The sequence below is a fragment of the Anthonomus grandis genome, chromosome 7 (assembly GCF_022605725.1).
Source record: "Anthonomus grandis grandis chromosome 7, icAntGran1.3, whole genome shotgun sequence".
Taxonomy (NCBI): domain Eukaryota; kingdom Metazoa; phylum Arthropoda; class Insecta; order Coleoptera; family Curculionidae; genus Anthonomus; species Anthonomus grandis.
The window spans coordinates 4,658,897-4,679,134 of NC_065552.1; the positions used below are offsets into that span (position 1 = coordinate 4,658,897).

At 31.5% G+C, this 20,238-nt stretch overlaps 1 protein-coding gene across 2 annotated transcripts in view; it reads right to left on the reverse strand.

Moving 5' to 3' along the window:
- The window catches only part of LOC126738146 (growth arrest-specific protein 2-like), a 108,899-nt gene that overhangs the window by 49,294 nt on the left and 39,367 nt on the right, over positions 1–20,238 (reverse strand). For both annotated transcript variants that reach the window (XM_050443322.1, XM_050443323.1), the window contains exon 2: positions 9,541–9,739. In XM_050443322.1, coding sequence (XP_050299279.1) covers positions 9,541–9,739 — 199 coding nt within the window. The remainder of the gene's footprint in view (positions 1–9,540; positions 9,740–20,238) is intronic.

Genomic DNA, 20,238 nt, shown 5'->3' on the forward strand with positions numbered 1-20,238 from the left:
GTTTTATTAGCCAATCTACAGTTTTATCTCTTAAATATTTAAGAGTTGCATGCAACCCTTTATCCAACCTTTTGACACATTTACCGTTTAGGTAAAAATATTTAATAACTTTATGCAAGCTCTCTAGTCGCATATTAGTATTAATTCCACATTCTTATTAATTCCACAGTTATTAGAGTAATTCTTTCCAAAATATTCTCCAAAAATTTTAGTATGAGCATTTTCACTCATATTATTAATGGCAACCCGTAAATGTTCACAAAATGTATTTATACTGTCAAAATCGGTAGTTTTTTGTAAATATTTTAAAGTTTTATAAACCTAAACCTTATCTTCTTCATTTGAAATTTTACTTAAATTTGTACGCCAGGCACGGTCCACAGGCCATGAACAATATAGTTGAAACCCATAACTTGAACCCAGCCATTATAAAATGTCCCTGTTATATCTGACATAAACGTATTTGATTTAATTGTACCAACTTTTTGTTTAATTTTGCTAAAGAATATGTTATTAATAAAGGTGTCCTTTTTATTTTTAAACATAAAGGCAACAGGAAATCCTTCATTAAACTCATCCACTATCATAAGGGTTGTTAATTCAAAATCGTAGTTGTTAAGACCATGCGTGCTATCTATTGCTATAATATTTTCACCAAATTGCTTAAGAAGTGATGCTTGCAAATCATTCATTATTATTAAGCAAAAGTCTGAATTTACAAAATCCTTTAAAGCCTCTCCTTGGGGCTTATAAAATAACACAGGATTATTTTCTAAAGACCTACACTCCTCCACCCAGATTTCTATACTAATAGCGTCATTCTTATGCTTTACCCCTTCCTTATTGTGAATGTTATATCTTCTTTTAATATTGTCAACGTCTTGCCTTGTTAGTAGATTAACCCTCTTTGTTTCACCACCTATTTTATTTCTTGTATCATCTAGGATCCTGAAAATTTAATTTTTTGAGTAACACTTATGGTTAATTCAAAGTTTAATAATATTGGAGGCCACAATAACATGAAATATAAGCTGATTTCTCATGCTTTACGAGGCCAATGTTCAAGAAAAATTATTTTATTTTTAGTTTTAAATATAACAAATTCCGAGACAAATTCTTAACACCTGTATTTATTTTTTTAATTACCTTACTGTTGAGACTCCTTCTACTAATTTTACTGCAATTTGCTTTTTATCCAAACTACTTATTTTTAAATGTTCAATGGCTGTAGAATGACCATAATGTGTTATAATTCGGTGAACCTGAAATTTTCCATTGCTTCTTTTTAATGTTATTTTACTAATGCAATTATATTCCAACTTTGACAACCCTTGTGATTTAATATTTCGTTTTCTCTTTGTTACATCATTTATACTTTTTGATGTTCCTAAAATAAACAATATCACATTAAACCAGGAACTTAAGGAACTAAAATATATTACCACTTCTATTGCACACAAAATATTGTAATTCACAAGAAGGAGTTTTTTTCTTTCCAGCAAGAACAACATAATTACACAGCTCCCTTTCTTCCAAATCATGTTTCCATGATTAAAATTCTGAAACATACATAATTATAATACTACAATAGCTTGAATTGCTGTTAAATAAAACCTTTTTGACAAAAACTACTTATTATTTTAATTCTTTATCTTTTTAGTTACATGTTTGTATTGACATTGAAGAAATATCTTATTACTTAAAAGAAACCTTTGATTTATAGTTCATACCTTCTAATGACTCAAATTCCAATTTTTCTTCTTCGATTTTCTGATCGTGTTCCTTTTGTAAATGATTGCACAATTGCACATTCCTTGGGTAAGAACACTTACACATTAAACATTTAAATTTAAAAACATTTTCATCGTAAGAATGTTCTTGTATTTGCTTGCCATGGTTTTGGCGACAATGTTTATTTAAGTTAAACTGTGTGCTATATGACTTATCACAAAGTTTGCATATTACCGGCATTTTTAACACGATAAATACAAAAAAGTTCAACACGAAACGATTTAACCTCATTTTTAACCTTTACGAGACACGACACCATTGACACGTTTGACGGAATACATTTCGGAATTTAACCCCTCGTTCTTTCACAAGAGACGGTATTTTTAATAGTAGGAATAGCCATGTTTGGGACGAAGAAAATCCTTATGCAATTTTTCCAAGAAAACATCAGAATCGTTGGTCTGTCAACGTATGGGCAGGCATTGTTGATGATTATTTAATTGAGCCATACCTTCTACCTGAACGGTTAACAGGACCTATTTATCTACATTTCTTGGAGGAAGTTCTCCCAGAACTACTTGAAAATGTTCCACTAAACGGTAGACAGCAAATGTGGTTTCAGCATGATGGAGCGCCGGCTCACTTTGTTGTACTAGTACGCGAGTATTTGGCTCAGCGGTTTGGGCACCGTTGGATTGCCAGAGGTGGAGCAATAATTTCTTGGCCTCCTAGGTCACCCGATTTAACGTCGCTCGATTTTTTCTTGTGGGGACATGTAAAGTCTTTAGTCTACGAAACTCCAGTAGAATCAGAGCTAGACTTAATTGGACAAATAACAGCAGCATTTGAAATCATTCAAAACGAGGATCAAATTTTTAGTGTAGTCCGCCGAAATCATGTGCGGCGTTTAAATCGGTGTATTGAGGTTGGAGGAAGACATTTTGAACAATTGTTGTGATGGTATCATATACAAAAGGTAAAAATAAATGTATCAGATCCTATTTAGGTAATTAATTTTTTTTTTAATTTAAACGCGTCTTGGGCCGTAGTAGCGTAGTGACGCATTTCCGGACATGAGTTCCTATACTCAAATAAATTCTTTTGTTGCACTGAACAACCCCCAGAAGTTTGATCCCATAGTCCTGAAACACCCTGTATATGAGAACTCGAGTTTTTCTTTGTATTGTTTTTTTTTATTTACCGCATTATCGTGCATAATGATTTACAACATATTTCCTTTAGTTGAAATAGTGTGTTTCCCATTAACCTATTCAACTATAACAGTAACTCAATTAAACCATTAATTCCGTGAAAAATTTGATTTTGCCGCTTAATTTATGCAGCTGATTAAACAATCGAAATTTAATTAAAAAAAAAGTATGCAGGTAATGTTACGTTATGTCCTAATTGTTTTCAAATAAAACTACAAATTCTTTTCTAATGTTTTTTTTTAATTATTCTGCTTGGGAAAAACTAATTATTTTATCATTAGGTCAACCTTGACAAGTTGGTAATTAATTAAAATTAAAATCTTTTTATTTTTTAAGACTCAGATTTTTTTATAATATTAATGGTTTTCAAGTTCTTCAAAATCTGATCGAAATGGTTCTGATTTACAGTTAATTTTTCCCCTGTAATTTAATGATGGTTTTATTATTTATTCATTAATTCCCTAAGCAATGCCAGAAATATAAAATTTTTGAAATGCCCCAGATTTTAATAGAGATAAATCCAATTTTCTAAAGTATATCGCTATCTTAGTCTAAACCATCATAAAGAATATTCATAACATAATATTCTTACCATTTATTTATTAATGCCATAAGCAATGATAGACAAATAAAATTTTTAAATGCCCCAGATAGTGATAGAAACAATAGAGAAGTACATGGAAAAAAAAGCAAGAAAAGTTCAATTTTTCGGAAGTATATCGTTATCTCACTCTAAGCCATTACAAAGAATATTTATAAAAGTGTGTTTTTATTATATATTTATTAATTCCATTAGCCATGACAGAAAAAAACAATTTCTATCTGCCGCAGATACTAATAGAAAAAATAGAGAAGTACATAGAAAAAAAGCAAGAAAAGTTCAATTTTTTGAAAGCATATCGCCGTCCCACTCTAAGCCATTGCAAAGTATATTAATAAAAGTCTGTTTTTATTATTTATTTATTAATTCTATTAGCCAGGACAGAAAAAAACAATTTTTATCTGCCCCAGATAGTAATAAAAAAAAATAAAGAAGTACATAGAAAAAACGTAGAAAAATTAAATTTTTTATGATTAATAATTTGATTTTTGATCCCATTAATAATTTGCTGAAAGACTCATGGATACGGTACCTCAATACTTGTTCAACCGATTTAGTCCAAGTAACCCAATAACAGAATAACATTTTAAAAATTCCCAACGCCTAATATCCCTCCGACCAACAATTATATCTTTTACACAATTAACATGAAAACTAATTAACTTCATAACAAAATAAAAATAGGATGCCACTAATAATTTTCACCTGATTAATTATTACCGGAGCGTCTAATCGCGCCAATTAACGAGAGACACCGAAAGTCCATTAATTACAAGTCAATATATTCTCGCAGATGATAAATGATTAATGGAAATTAAGATTTTAATCGCGGGCGGGTCGTCAAACCTTAATAGGGTTTCTTAGTCTATAGAGGGCAACGAGACTATTTTACCCGGAACAGAGGTGGAAACATGAACCGCGTTTCGTTTTATAGGCATGGGAGTAATGGTTTAATTAAAAGGGTGCAGCGGCTCTAAACTTACCAGCGGCTAAAGTTACATACCAGTTACTGTACAGGCATCTTCTAGTAATCCATTCTAGATACGAAGTTTTGGTATTGGCAACAGCGGAACGGATGAGTAATTTAGTCGTTACTCTGAATTAAAGCTGCATTTCGACGGATTGGGAGAACAATTAATTGTTATTCTAGAATCGCTGGTTTTGGATTTATCATAGTGGCAACTTGTCGGTGCCAAAAAAGGCGATTTCCGTCGGAAAAGTAGCAAAAGGTCCGATACGGTCAAAGATCGGGGTTATCTCAGGCACGACATCGTCCGTTTGTTTTGGTCGCACCCGAGTCACGAACTGACCAAACGAAACCCCGAGTCTTGTACGTTTACATTTTTAACAATTTTTTAACGTCACTTTAACCTACGATGTTAGCTCAACCAAAATTCGTATTTTAATTATGTCAACCAGAACAAGGAAAACATTTCAATTAAATAACCGTGTTAGTGCTTTGGAAGAAGCCTTAGGTAAAATTAAAACTATAGTAATGGCCAAAAACTCGATGAATTTGAGAAATAGGTTAGAGAAATTAATGAAGAAGCTAAGAAACTAGTTTTTTATCCTTACTTGATGATATTAAGCAAGACTTACAATTAAGAACAGTTCTTCTGTTAAAGAAACGTCATCGAAACACAAGGTCCGATCTGGAATGTTTGAAAGGCAAAAAAGATCCCGTAACTTGATGTTGTTTAATCTGCCTGAGAATACTGAACAAGGTGACCTGCATACAGCTAAGAATCTTATATCTGATGTGGTTAAGGTTCCAATTAATATAATGAGTGCATCAAAAATTGATAAACGTAATAAAATTGGTCACTGCTCCCTGCGTATTATACTTCGGACTCCAGAATTGGGAAACAGGACATAACTGGACAGAGGTCAGAAATTGAGAATCAGAACAAAGGGTCGAACATAATAATTAAAAAAGGGACTTGATTCAAAAGCTTCGAACATTAAAAGACTAGCATTAGTAAACAACAAGTTTGTTTGAGCACAACACGACAAGGGGGGTGTTTTGTTTACAAACAAATTCATCGATTCCCTGTCGTCAAGTTTACACACATTTTCAATAGAGGAAATTTTCAGCTATATATCAACGCATATGTTAATGTAACTTATTGGTCTTAGATTTTGGATTAAAAATAAAAAATAGAAATAGATATAAAATAGTGCAAAAATAACATCTTAAAACCGCTCTAATGAAGTACATTAAAAACATTTATAAAGAGTTCATAAACGGCGGTAATATTTATCATATAAATATTTTTTGACGACGTCACTGGTAAAGATTTCTTGTGTCGATGGAATCAACAATGCGATCGAGCAGCGTTGCGATGTTGTTGCCTTTTTCTCTAATATAGGGACGTTATTTGCGTTCATTTAACTTTGAATATTGACTTCTTTATAGTATCTTATCATATTTTATTAAAGAAAATTTGTATGATATTATAAAGTGTTTTTTGCCATTTCTACATAAGCACTTGGCATAACTGCATCAGAGATGTTGCAAGCAAACAAACTGCCCATAGTTCCATAGCAATGCTAATTCTAGCCTTTCGCTGTTCTAAGAATGTATGAATTGGAAAACTTACAAATGATTTGTCTCTTGATATGGATCTAATTACTGCTTTAATATTTAATTGATTTAACTTTAATACAATAGCTTCACAGAAAAAAACAGTAGAAGAGTACAATTTAGGTCTAGAGGTTCTATAATTGTCTTATTTTTAAATGACACTTGCTGAGGTGTGAGGCTTTTTTGACCACACCATTGAACCAAGAAAATACGACTGTAGTTCTATTAACTCTCATATACAACTTCAAATCATTTGCGAACATAAGGAAAGAATACTAACGAAGATACCATTAACATAAATGTTTCATTTCATTTCATTTATTCGTAAACAACCTATAACAATGTATTTTTACAGGTCAAGGTATATGTACTAAAATTAAACTAAAAATTTAAAATTATAAAATTATTACATTCAAAAATTATAAAACTGCAATTGCAAACACATATGTGTAGAGACATTACAAAACAAAGTTAAAACTTGATTAAAAGTACTCCTCAAACGAATAGAAGGCATTCATTAAAAGGTGTTACAATTATGAAGCTTTGTGGCTAAATACGTCAGTTAAAATCTGGCACAAGATCTCTACAGTTTCTAGTTGGACACATGTGGAAGTGTTCATGAGTTTTATGGAGATTTAAGTTTTGATGGACCTGCAGCAAGCACTGTAGAATGTAAACAGACGGCAGTGTCAAGATTTCAAGCATCCTAAATGATTGCCTGCAATCTTGACGATATCCCAGTTCAGTCAGGATGCGAATACATTTTCTCTGCTGCCCAAACACCTTGTCTATATGGCAAGAGTGGCCCCATGACAAAATAGCATCATGAAATAAACAAGAGTACCTTTTTTATTCAAAATTGAAATGCCTTTTAGATTTTCTAGTTGTTTTAGCCATAAATGATTAGGCAAAAAAGATATGTTGTAATTTACCTAAGTAACAGGGTGTAACTAACGCCCTGTATAAATAATGCTAAAATTACCACCAAATTCGTAATTTTCATGTCAAAACACATTAAGTCGCCAATTTTCAAGACGATACTGCTTAAAATGATTAAATTTTAAATTAAAATTCCTTTAAATACCCTGTATCTCGTAAACCTGCAATATTTGTATCAAACATGTTAAGCTCAAGCTTTTGGTGTGTAGTATCCTCAGTTCAGAGATTGCCCATTCTTAATGAATCATCCTGTATTTACCATTACCTATAATTAGTTCTTCTTCTTGTGTAACGATATGCACACACAGGTTGTCATCTACTGTCCAGTGTTAATAAGATTTATATTACATTTGTAACAAATATACAGTGTGTCCCAGGATGAGCGGAGTTATACGTAAAAATGACAAAAAATTTTGGGGTTGAAATTTGACTGTTTGGCATTCAGCCCTGCTTGATTAAAAAATAAAATTTAACAAATTTTTATTTTTTTTAAGTCAAACATGGCCTTGATACGAGGCTGGATAAAAATTGATATTACCCTGGATTACTGGATTAAAATTGAACAGGGGCAAGAAACGTTGGTTAAAACCAAAAAGACCTTCTCTCAGCTCGAGGAATGGACCAATTGTAATGTTCTGAAGAAGGGAAAAAGGTCGACTGAAATTCCGGTAGCATTGGTTCCAGACCTCGACTGCAGAAACCGTATTTCAGCCGAGAAGCTGAAAAACTTAAAAGATATGATGGACGATATTCCTGTTAAATATGTTCAGTTTTATGATAATATCATAAAACTGAACATATTTAACAGGAATATATATAGAATATTTAATATCATAGAAAAAACACAATCGAATTAAAAGGCTCCTTTTGACAGTGTATTATAGTTGGCACTTAGGACCTTCTAGTGGATTTTGTGTTATGATTAGTTTTTCTTAATGATAGTTTTTGTTTTGTGTATAACAATATAACACGTTTATTGATTCTTGTTTAATTTGCCTAATAAAACTATTTCAATACAAGTTCAAGGTTTTTTTAATGTTATATATATTTTTTTATTAATATCTCAGTTTCATTTTTTTGGCACTTAGACCCTTTTGAATTTCAACTCAATTGTTTATTCCGAGCCATTGCCAAATAACAGGGAATTAAAACAAAAAATTACTAAAACAAACAATTAGAGACGCTTGTAATTAAATTTTCATTGAAGAAATTAGAAATTCTTTTAAAATGTTTAGGAAAGATATTGAAAAATGTTTCGACATTGAATAAATTTAAAATAAGTAAATAAAATTAAATTTTCTTGTTAAATTAGACGTACTATGTACATTTCATTACAAACATATTTTTGAGGATGGTTTGTAACTCTTAGATCAGTGATTTAACTATTAGATAAATAAATTAGTTAGTTTTTCCTAAATACTTAAATATGAATAAAAAAATTAATTGGTACACCAACTGTAAAAATCAAAATAGGCCTATGGTTATGAAATTTGAATTTTGCATTTTAAAAAAATAAAAATATGCTAAATTTTATTTTTTAATCAAGCAGGACTGGATGCCAAACAGTCAAACTTCAACTACAAAATGTTTTTGTGATTTTTGTCTATTTTGTCATTTTTACGTATAAATTCGCTCATCCTGGGACACACTGTATATTGCAAATATATTTGAATTTGTTATTTCAATAAAAATTCTGTTATAATGTTTGATATAATTGTTGTTTCGTTCATGTATTATGTAAGATGTCTAGGTCTATGTTATATGCATATTTTCTCTTTTTCTTGTTGAATAAACATATTATTAGTGTACTATTTCTTTGGCTGAGCAAATTATGTAGTTAGTACTTTAGGTTAGGTCTATTTGATTGAATTATAGCTTTATAAAAATTTTATAATGGGCTTGACCCGTGGATAAATAAATAAATACATAAATTTTCTATAACAAGCAATTTGACATTCCACTATTAAAACGTTTCTCAAAAACCTTCTTCGTTCTTTGTCGACAAAAGAGATTTTACGGACCAGTAACCTAAAAAAGCGATAAATCCTCTCCAGATGTTACTCGGGATGTTACCGGGATGTTATTCGGAACTTTAAGGTCTCGCAACGCCACAAAATGACACCTAAACGCAAAACTACAAAACCCGGTGTGGCAACCGTTTCTATTATGCATTATTTTATTTATGGGATTTCGCATTTTGTTTTATGCACGTCCGCTCTTGAACTCTCTTTGATGTTGTTCTTCGGAAACGCCCACCGGACCCCGTGTGCATACCGCGGTACGGTAACACGAGATTCTTTTTTTTTTTATTGCTATTTTATTATGCAATTGGTTGCACTGATGTAAAAAAAGAGACACACACGTGGTGGGCATTTGAATTTCCTTAAAACACTACATTAAAATATCACATGCGCCCGGACTATTGCGGCTTTTGATCAAAGAAAATTAATTATCGATGCACTTAGACAACTTACCTAAAGTCTTGTTGAGCCAGTCAGCAAGATCTTCCTTAAGCGGGTCTAATTGTCGACTTTGAGCGGACATCATCCTCTCTGTGTACTCTTCGGCGAGTTCCTCCTCCGGATCGGCACGGGGGAATCCCACGTGGGTCGTACTCGAGATTGGACCCCATGAGTTGCGGTTGCGCGATATGTTGTTTCGACCGAAGGCCATCTGTGAATGAGAAAAACAATTTGTAATTCCTCACAAGTCCAATATCTCAGAAAGTAATAAATGAATTGTTATGAAAAAAAAAATAGATTATTTAGAAAAGTGCGTGGTACAGGCTCATTCTTTATATTTTCCCATCCTCCTTAAGTTTTTTAGACTACCTTGCACAAAAAAATTGGTTTGACATGTAGTTTTTGCAAAATATGTATACAATTGGACTCTGTATACTGTAAGTATACATGTTTTTGAAATATTTTAGTTTAAACTTCATGATCTTAATATACAGTGCTTTTCTTTAATGTCCCTCCCCCTCTTTATTTTTTGAACGAATCAATTAAAAATATTGAAACTTGAGGTAATGCAATTGATGAATGATTAATATGTTTTAAAGCAAAATTGACAGATGAAAATTTCAAGATGGCTGCTGGGTGCCATCTTGGAAAAAAAATTAAATGCATGGACAGGGTGGTCTTGTGGTACATCATTTTGAAGCTCCTGATGAGTACTTTATAACCCTCGAATATAAATTCAATATTTTTACCTACTACAAAATAGTGGTACATTTAGGAATATTTATCTGAATACAATAATATTTAACTTGATATATCGAATAAATACATTGAGTTCAATTGAAAAGATGCTGGAAATGGTTGCATGGAACTTCTTGACACAAGAACAGTCGGTCCGAAATTTCACACCGAACTTTTTCAAACACACTAACATCGATATTTCTACAAATATTCGTTATTGTCTGTCGTAAATCCAATACTGAAGCAGGTTCAGTTTCGTGCACCGTTTGCTTCAAATAGCCACAAAAAAAAAGTCTAGAGGTGTCAAATCTGGCGAGCGAGCTGGCCATTCCACAGGTCCTCGACGGCCAATCCAACGATCGGGGAAATTGTTATCTAAATAATTGCGAAGTTGTCTGGAGTAATGTGGTGGAGTTCCATCTTGGTGAAATACAATATCCATATCGAATTCATTAGGAGTCGTTTCGACAATTTTGGTGATTAGAGGGTCAATAGTATTTTCCACAATATCCAGATACAGTTCCCCTGTTAAATTTTGTTCGATGAATAGAGGCCCCACAATATGGTTTCCCAATATCCCTGCCCAAACGTTTATTTTTTCTGGATATTGAGTATGAGCTTCCCGGAAGACGTGCGGATTAGGATGAATCACTCCAATAACGACAATTTTGTCTATGAACATTACCGTTAACAAAAAATGTACATTCATCACTAAAACAAATATTATGGAGATAGGTAGGATGCCGTGCAATGGTTTTCGTCATAGTTTCGCAAGAATTGTGTTCTTCAGGGTCATCTTCAGTTAACTGGTGTACCATTTGGATTTTGTACGGACCAGAATTGACCAACTACTTTCACTAAAACTAATTAAGAATATTTTAACTTCACAATGATATTTCTTTTCGTACTGATATTTTTGTCACTGTCAGCAAAAAAAAAATCAAAACAAACTGTTATCAAAATTATCCCTGCCTCTGTGCATACGGCAAAGAATAGCAATTATTTGTAGAGATATGCATGTAAGTGTCTTGGTATTCAGGTAATTATTAAATGTACCACCATTTTGTAGTAGGAATTTGAATTTATATTCTAGGGTTATAAAGTACTCGTCAGGAGCTTCAAACTGGTGTGCCACAAGACCATCACTTTCCATTTAATTTTTTGTTTCCAAGATGGCGCCGAGCAGCCATTTTAGAATTTTCATCTCTCAATTTTGCTTTAAAACATGCAATTCATTCATCAATTACATTACCTCAAACTTTGAATTAATCCGTTCAAAAAATTAAGAAGGGGGAGGGGATTAAAGAAAAGCACTGTATATTGACAGAAAGGTCAATAATATGAAATTAATTATTGTAATTATTCTCTTAATTTATTTTTATTATACTCGTGAGTAAATTCCTTATACAAATGAAGAAAAATGCGAGATATTACGTTTATATTATCAATATCATTCAAGAGTGAATGTGGATATATCCAAACAGAGCTGTTCCATATCGAAAAACTTCATCAACGTAGAAAGGGGATTCAGGCTTAGAAGATGTTTGCAAAGGAAAACACGAATGGACCTAGTTAATAAAAACGAAAAATTTGATATTTTTTCAAGGTAATTGTAATATACCCTAATGCAAACAATGAATATTTGCTATCTTGTATACACTTAGATATGCCCAAATAATACGCCACCATATGAAATCCATCCATATTTCATGCCTATTATTATTAATCCCCTAATTTGTATAAATTGAAAGATTTGATATGAAGAATAAGAAATAGTAAATATTGAAAGAATTGAAGAATTTTATAGCCTAGGCACTCCAATAAGCAAAATCCAAATAACTTATAAATTACTATAAATATTTTGACGATTTCCTTGATTATAGTTTAAGAATACTTTAAGGAACTTTAATAATTAAGAATAACATTTTGGTGTGGAGTTACGCACTAATTTGTGAGAAGTAAATAATGAGCCCTGGAATTTTGCAGTTTTATGCCCTGGAATAACAAAATTATGCGCGTTTCGTGTGGTTCTGCCGTGAATTTTGGAGTTTGAAATTAATTTATTAGATAAATAAGCTGGTTGTCCGAAAAGCACAACTTTATGGACTAGTGTAGCCATTTGCAGTACAAAGCGTTCATCCAAAGAAAGCCACCCTGATCTGACCAACAGGGGAGTGACATGGTCGCATTTACTCATACCAAAACTAAACTTGAGGCACGCGTTTTGAATTTTCTGAAGGCTATTCTTTTCACGTTGATACAAGGCAGGCCAAAACAGAACTTGAGCATAACTAACAATTGACAAAATTAATGTATCACAAAGATGTAGTTTAATATCAGCTGTCAAAAACTGTTTGTTCATATAGAGTATTTTTAATTTATAAAAACATGCCCTCAACAAATTCGACACATGCCCCTCAAACCTGAGATCCGTGTCAAGGACAATCCCCAAATTCTTCTGGTTATTAGAAGGAGGTAAAGGAGATCCATCTATGCTGATCTTCACGGTATCTGGAAGGGGCTTGCCAAAGACAAGGAGTTTGGACTTTGCAGCATTCAATACGAGTCTGTGACTCTTACACAAGTCAGATATGGCTAAAAGATCCAAATTAATAGCATTCACAGCTTCTATGGCCTCCATAAAGTTAAATGAACGATAGATCTGTGTGTCATCGGCGTACTGGTGCGATTCACAAACTCGAAGGAATTTATGAAAGTCACATAGATATAACAAAAAGAGTAAGGGGCCAAGAATACTTCCCTGCGGGACACCCTGATCCAACTGCAAATATTCAGATAGAATAGAATTAATTCTTACCCTTTGACGTCTATTTAAAAGATAATTTTTTAGCAGTTTAAGAGCAGAAGTATGTAGCCCAAAATATTGGAGCTTTGCCAATAAAATTAAATGATCCAGTGTGTCAAATGCACGGCTAAAGTCCAGCAATACTAAAACTGTTGTTTTTTTCTGATCAAGAGCTTTAAATATATCATCACAAATATGAAGAAGAGCTGTACTGGTACTATGCTTTGCACGAAAACCCGACTGTGTTACTGGAAGCAAATTTTTAGTTAAGCAGAATTCATTAAGCTGATCATTAACAATTCTTTCAAAAATTTTGGACATGGCAGGGAGTATGCTTATAGGACGATAGTGCGATAATTCCGTTGGATTTCCAATCTTAGGGACAGGGATTATATCAGCTTTTTTCCAAGCATCCGGGAAAACACCCATGGAAATACAATAGTTTATTATAAATGTTAGATGCGGGGAAATATGAGGTGTTACGAGATTAATCATTTTTATGGTAATGCAGTCAGAACCCATAGCAGTACTTTTAATTTGGGATATGGCTTTATTTACGCTCTCTTCGTTTACCTGATTAAATTTAAATTGATTTTCCAAATTCAAAGCGGGATCATTTGATGAATATTGTTGAAATATATCATTGCCAGAGTTTAAAGTTACTTTTGGTACACTATTAACAAAAAAGTTATTAAAATCTAAAGGTGAATATTCTAGAATATTTTCTGATGACTTCGAGCAGTCACTGATGTTTAAAGATTTTAACGTTTTCCAAAATGACTTAGGGTCAGTTTTGAATTTATGTTGTAGAAACGCTTTTTTTTCATTTCGAACAGCTGACGTTACATAATTACGGATTTGCTTATATTCATTAAATGCTGCTTCTTCGGTTTTTAACTTTTTATATTTTGATAGGGCTTTACGTCTTAACCTCATCATAAACTTTATATTAGGAGTTATCCAAGGTGCTGGTGCCTTAGTAAATCTAGAGCTTTTCATTGGAGTATGAGCATCAAAAATTTTGATTAAGTTTTCATTCAAAAAAGAAACCATATGATTAACATCATTGAAAGAGAAAATAAGATCCCAATTTATAGCATAAAGATCTGCCAGGAAAATGTCTAAATTAAAATTAGAATAATCCCTATAGATTCGAAATGAAATTGGTATACGAGTTTTTTCTAATCGCAAAACTGAATAAACCAAATGATGATCTGATATATCATCCATTTTAATAACCTCCACTTTAGATGACATTTCCGGCGAATTCGTAACTAATAAATCTAGAGTCGAGGTACTATTTTCACTAACGCGAGTAGGAGATTGTATAAGTTGGGACAAATTATATTTGTTTAACAAGCGAAATAAATGTTTACAAGCAGCACTATCGGTTTGTGAAATATCTATATTAAAATCAGAACCAAAAAAGATATGATTGCAACATGGCATGAAACTCACCAGGGTATTTTCCAAATCTTCAAGGCACTCATTAACATTTAAACTAGGGGGTCTATATAGAGAACCAAAATATATGGTTTTACCTTGTATTTTAACACTTACCCAAATCTGTTCAAGAAGACTGCTTTGTTCTGGAGGTTTTAAAACTTTAAATTTCAGAGTATTATGTATATATAATGCTACCCCACCACCCCGTCCATCTCTATCCCTTCTAATAAGATTGTAATTTGGAATGGAAGTTTATGGTGTCAAAAAATAAAAAAATAATCTTCTACCTCCAAAAAAAAAAAAGAAAAAAAAATGTTATATTTAGTTTATAGTTATTAGTCTGTATATGTATAATATAATCAGATACTTCAACTTCCCTGAAATTAAAATGACATATTCCATGATTTTCTGTACATATTTTGATGATCTTCTTGATTATAGTTACAGAATACTTCAAGGAACTTTAGTAATTAAGATTCACATCATATTGAACATTTGGACTAAAGTTATGCACTAATTTGTAAGACCTGAAAGATGTTGTAATTTTTTTTTAAATAATTAAATATGGATACGTAGGCGAGGAACCATAAACTGGTCATCAAATAGTCCAGAACTCACATTTTTGGACTAATTTTTATGGATTTATTTTAAAAAGTGTGCTTTACAAATATTGTTTAAAATCCACAGTTATTCAAATAATATTTTGGGAGATATTACGCTTTTTTATCCAGTGGAGTTCAAAGGGAATATCTGATATTCAAGGTAACCAGTCGCTTCAAGGTCAATTTCTTCAAAATCTTCAAAACTTTAACATCAATCTTCACAATTTAACCTTCAATGTTCACAATTTATGTAATCAGTTCTAAATGCCTCATCAGGTCATGTTTTACCACCATGTTAGTAAAACTTGACTCATTCGTTCAAATCACGTTATTTAGAAACTTGTTAATAGTTTAAAACAAAATAGACCAACATTATTTCGCAGCATCTTTGGTAGAAATGGTATGGTAGGGTAACTGGGTATCCAGCTTGGCCCGTTTTCTGCTTGTACCTACGCTTTCGGGTTTCAGGTTTAAGGAAAAGTCCTGACATTATCGCGTGAATCCTCGCGACAAGAATAAATGTAATATTAGTTACCTACTATTATTGTTAAAGTTAATGAAAAAAAGTATTTATTTAAAAATGAGAAAAGTGTGAGAATATTCTCGAACTGATAATGAAGACGAATCAGAAGCAGTATGCCAATTATGTGGCACAGTTTATCATTTTTGTAAAAACACAAAGTTTTATTTATTATTCATAAAAATAAAAATTATTTGGACAAAGATATTGCTCGTAGTATTCGAGGTGTGGTGTGCCTCTATGCTGGGTTAAAATGTAACAAATGGTTCACTAAAATTGTTAAAAAAGAATTGATTATTGGACAAGACTGTGAAGAACCATAAGTTTTAAATATTGTGAAAATTATAGTTTTTGACCATACATTATACATTTTAATGGCACCGATCTGGTATGGCTTGGACTGGAACTTAGTTTTTCGATTGATTGATATTAATTGAATTCCAATTTAACTAAGACTTATACATGGCGCCTAATGAACTTGCGGTATCAAAAAGAGAAGAGATAGTTCTGTTCCCTTCAATGCTCCTACGCAGTAGAATGACGTACCGTATGTAGATGGTTTTTAATTGCAAATTAAAGTAGCGCGCGAAAATTAAATAAATGGTTTATACACACTAGCACAAAAGGGCAAACCGTATGGTACTCGAGTATTACGAGTAGCGCCAGTGCTACAACGGTTTGCAAGTTGTAATAATCGGGAAAGACGTGCTTTGAGAGTTGATTTGACAAACTTGCACTTTTTCACATGAAGGATCTCGATATAGCGAGGTTCTAGGCATCTGCAGATTCAGGTTCGCCACCTTCCTTCTATGCAGATACTCAAGGAATAAACAAATCTGAGCCTTGTAAAGCGCTAAAAGCTGTTGCGGTATATACAACCTTTTCGTTTCAAAAAGAGTTCCAAGCTTTGGAAAAGCCACTTTAGCTATTTTTGCTACCTAATAATGTCAAGACATATTGCTTCACACCAACTAGTGAACTGACTTATGGCGGCAGAGACAGCCTTCTTTGAAAATACAGCTGCATAGAGGAAAATATCTGAGTGACACTAGCATTAATTTAAAACCTCTGCGAGGTGTGTCCATCAACGGCAACCTGGATGGATCGGTTCTCGAGGAAGCTTTCAAGCCACCAACGAGAGTTAGTGGCAAACCATAACAATACAGTTTAAGAGATTTTTCATTCCAGATCCTATCGAATCCTTTAAAATGTCCGGAACTATTGTAGGGGATTCACTATGTTTCTCGGTAGCCTTGGTCGGAACATGCGTGACATAGGTCAAAACATCACCAGTAGACCTATAGGTTTCTCCATTACCTTAGCTATTGCTGCGACTAAAACAATCGGTATCAGTTAAATTTGCGTAGTATCAATATCTTCAAAACTAATAAATCTATTCTTATAAAATAAAAAGCAAAATATTTAGAAAAGTGTGGTGTACAAATTTTATTTAAAATCAACAGTTGTCCAAGTAATATTTTGGGAGATATCACGTCTTTTATCCAGTGGAGTCCAAAGGGAATGCCTGGTCTTCAAGGTAACCACTCGCTTTAAAGTCCAATATCTTCAAAACTACTTACCCTATTTTTATGAAACAAAAAGCAATACATTTAAAAAAGTATGGTGTACAAATGTTGTTTAAAATCTAAAGTTGTCAATATAATATTTTGAGAGAAATCAAGCTTTTTGTTTAGTAGAGTGCAAAAAGAAAGGTTTGATGCTCAAGGTGACCTCTGACTTCAAAGTCAAATATCTCAAAAACTAGTAAACCTATTCTTATGAAACAAAAAGTAGGACATTTAGAAAAGGGTGCTGTATAAAAATTATTTAAAATTCAGAGGTGTTTAAGTCATATTTTTGGAGATATGACGCTTTTTATCCAGGGGAATTCAAAGGGAATGCCTGGTCTCCAATGTATAACCACTCGCTTCAAAGTCCAATATCTTCAAAACTACTCAACCAATTTTTATGAAACAAAAAACAATATATTTAAAAAAGCATGATGTAAAAAGGTTGTAAAAAGCAAGATGTAAAAACTTTGAGAGACATCAATCTTTTTGCTAGTAGTAAGTAACCACTTAGTTCAAAGTTCAATATCTCAAAAACTAGTAAGCCTAGAACGAGTCTCTCTCTTTCTTTTTCACATACATATAATATGCACCAACACGATTTCATTTTAAAGATAAAGCCCGAATTGTCGGAAGAAATTAATTAAAATATTAATAACGCCATCAACGAAACAAATATTATGAAAACGTTCTTAATATTTGGAACGTCATTAATCATAAGTTTTTATAACGTTAAAAGGCGATAGCGAGAGGTTTTTTTGTAATCAGTTTGTTGTGGTAGTTGTAGCATAATAACGTTAAGAGATGCTGCTGGAAAAGATGTCAACAGTCAGGTTATGTCAAAACACGGGGTATGACTAATGTTTCATTACTGTCTTAGTTGAGATACTATGATTAGGCAGCAAAAAAATGCGTGCAAAAGACAAAAAAAAGAAAAGGAACAGTCAGATCTAAGTATTGGGAAGGATAAGTAAGAAAAAAATAGATTCAATATTTTTTTATCTTCACTTGATATTTGGTAAAAAAGCATAATACATTTTGATTTTCTGTTTAGTTTTTTGATTAATTTCTACTGAATTTGTATAATTTTCCTCCTGATTTTCGTCTAATTCTTTTTATATTCCTTATTTTACCTTCTTTATATTAAAGTTTTGATGATTACTTTTTAGTTTTTGGTTATTTTTTATAAATTTAATTCTTATAACCCAAATTTTAATAATTACAATTTTTTTCTCAAATCTTTGTTTTTTTTCTCTCGTGAAAATGTTTAATTTTTTATTATTTTTTTCTAGATATAATTTTTCTCATTTCCGCAACGTTTTTCTTATTTTTCAATTTGATTATTGAATGATTTTATTTTTAAAATAAAAAAATTATAGGTGAATTTTGTTGGTCAATTATCAGAGATTTGACCGAAAATATCAAGATTTTCGAAGATACATGGTGAATTCAAGTCAACATTTTTTGCAAAAATCGTAAAAAAAATGGAATGTTTGAAAAAAAGTTAACGTTCAATGTGTGACAAAAAATTTGCTTAAAATACTTAAGAATCAATAAAATATGTAGAAAAAAATAATGTTTCTGTTATGGTGTCGAAAGTAGGACCAAAATTGCACAAAAATCGTAAAAATGTTGGGAAGAAGTTAAATTTTCCAATGAGTGACTAAAAATATAGGAAAAACCAATAAGGATGAATAAAAATGTTATAAAAGTAGCACCCGAAACGTTTTGTTACATAAAAAAAATTATAATGACCGAAAATCTCTAAAATTCTAAATTTTTTCTTTTATGATTTTTTTCTTAACCAATTATGACTAAAAATTTATATGATTAAAAATGCTAAGAATTAATTAAATATTGAGAACAATTTAAAATTTTTAGGACATGGATTCTAAAGGACGACCAAAAATTTATGTAAAGATCGTAAAAATAAATTATGGGTTAAAAAATTTAATTTTTTTAGTCATGATGTGCAATACATGACGAAAAATTGACCTAAAATTAGTTTTTTTTCTATGACCAAAAATATGTATAAATATATTTTTGGTCATAGAAAAAAAATGAGGAATGTTGAGAAAATTTCAAAACTTTCGGTCAACTAAAGCATGACCAAAAATATCGTTTATCATTGTACATACTTGTGACAGACAAGGATGTGGCTAAAAATTATAGAAAAATATATAAATTTGTAAAAAAGAATTAAATTTTTTGGTAAGAAATCAATTAATTATTGGAAACACTTTAAATGTTTCGGTAATGATGTCCAATGTCTGACCAAAAAATTACCTGCAATAGTTAAGAACAAATGAAATATTGAAAAAGTCGTTTGTTTATTATTTGTATGTGTATCTATTCTTTTGTTTTTTTTATCGGTAAGAATTCATAAAAATATTAAAAAAATTATAATTTTCGGTTATGGAGTTTAGACAAAATGTCTGCAAATATCCTAAAAATAATTCAATTTGTGACTAAAAAATTTGTCTGAATTTGTTAAGAATGTGTGAAAAGTTACAACATTTTAGTCGCGGCATCCAATTAGTGACCAAAAATTTTTAATAAGTCGAATAATTGAAAATCTATCTAAATATTGTAGGAATACACGTACATACATAAAGAATTGAACAAAAGAGACATTTTTGATCATAGCATCCAATAAGTGACCAAATATTTTTTCAAAATGTATCAAAATAAATAAAATTATTTCAAATTCGTCATTTTTTTAATGTTTTTATTTCCACAACTATTAATATTTACTGTCGTGACTGTTGATATTCTCATATTACAATTTTTCTCATTTTCTTTGATTGATTTATTTATTTTTTATGAGTTTTTCTTTGATTTTAATGCACTTTACGTAGAAAAAAAAATTGATTGGTTTAAAATTTTGAAATTACGTACTAAAATTTTGTTTTAAAATGGAAAAATTCCGCTTCTGTGAAAATTTGGGAGACTAAAATTTAAGAAAAAAAAATATAGTGGGGAAAAAATTAGTGAAAGTCGAATTGACTACATGAACAATTTAAAAAAAAA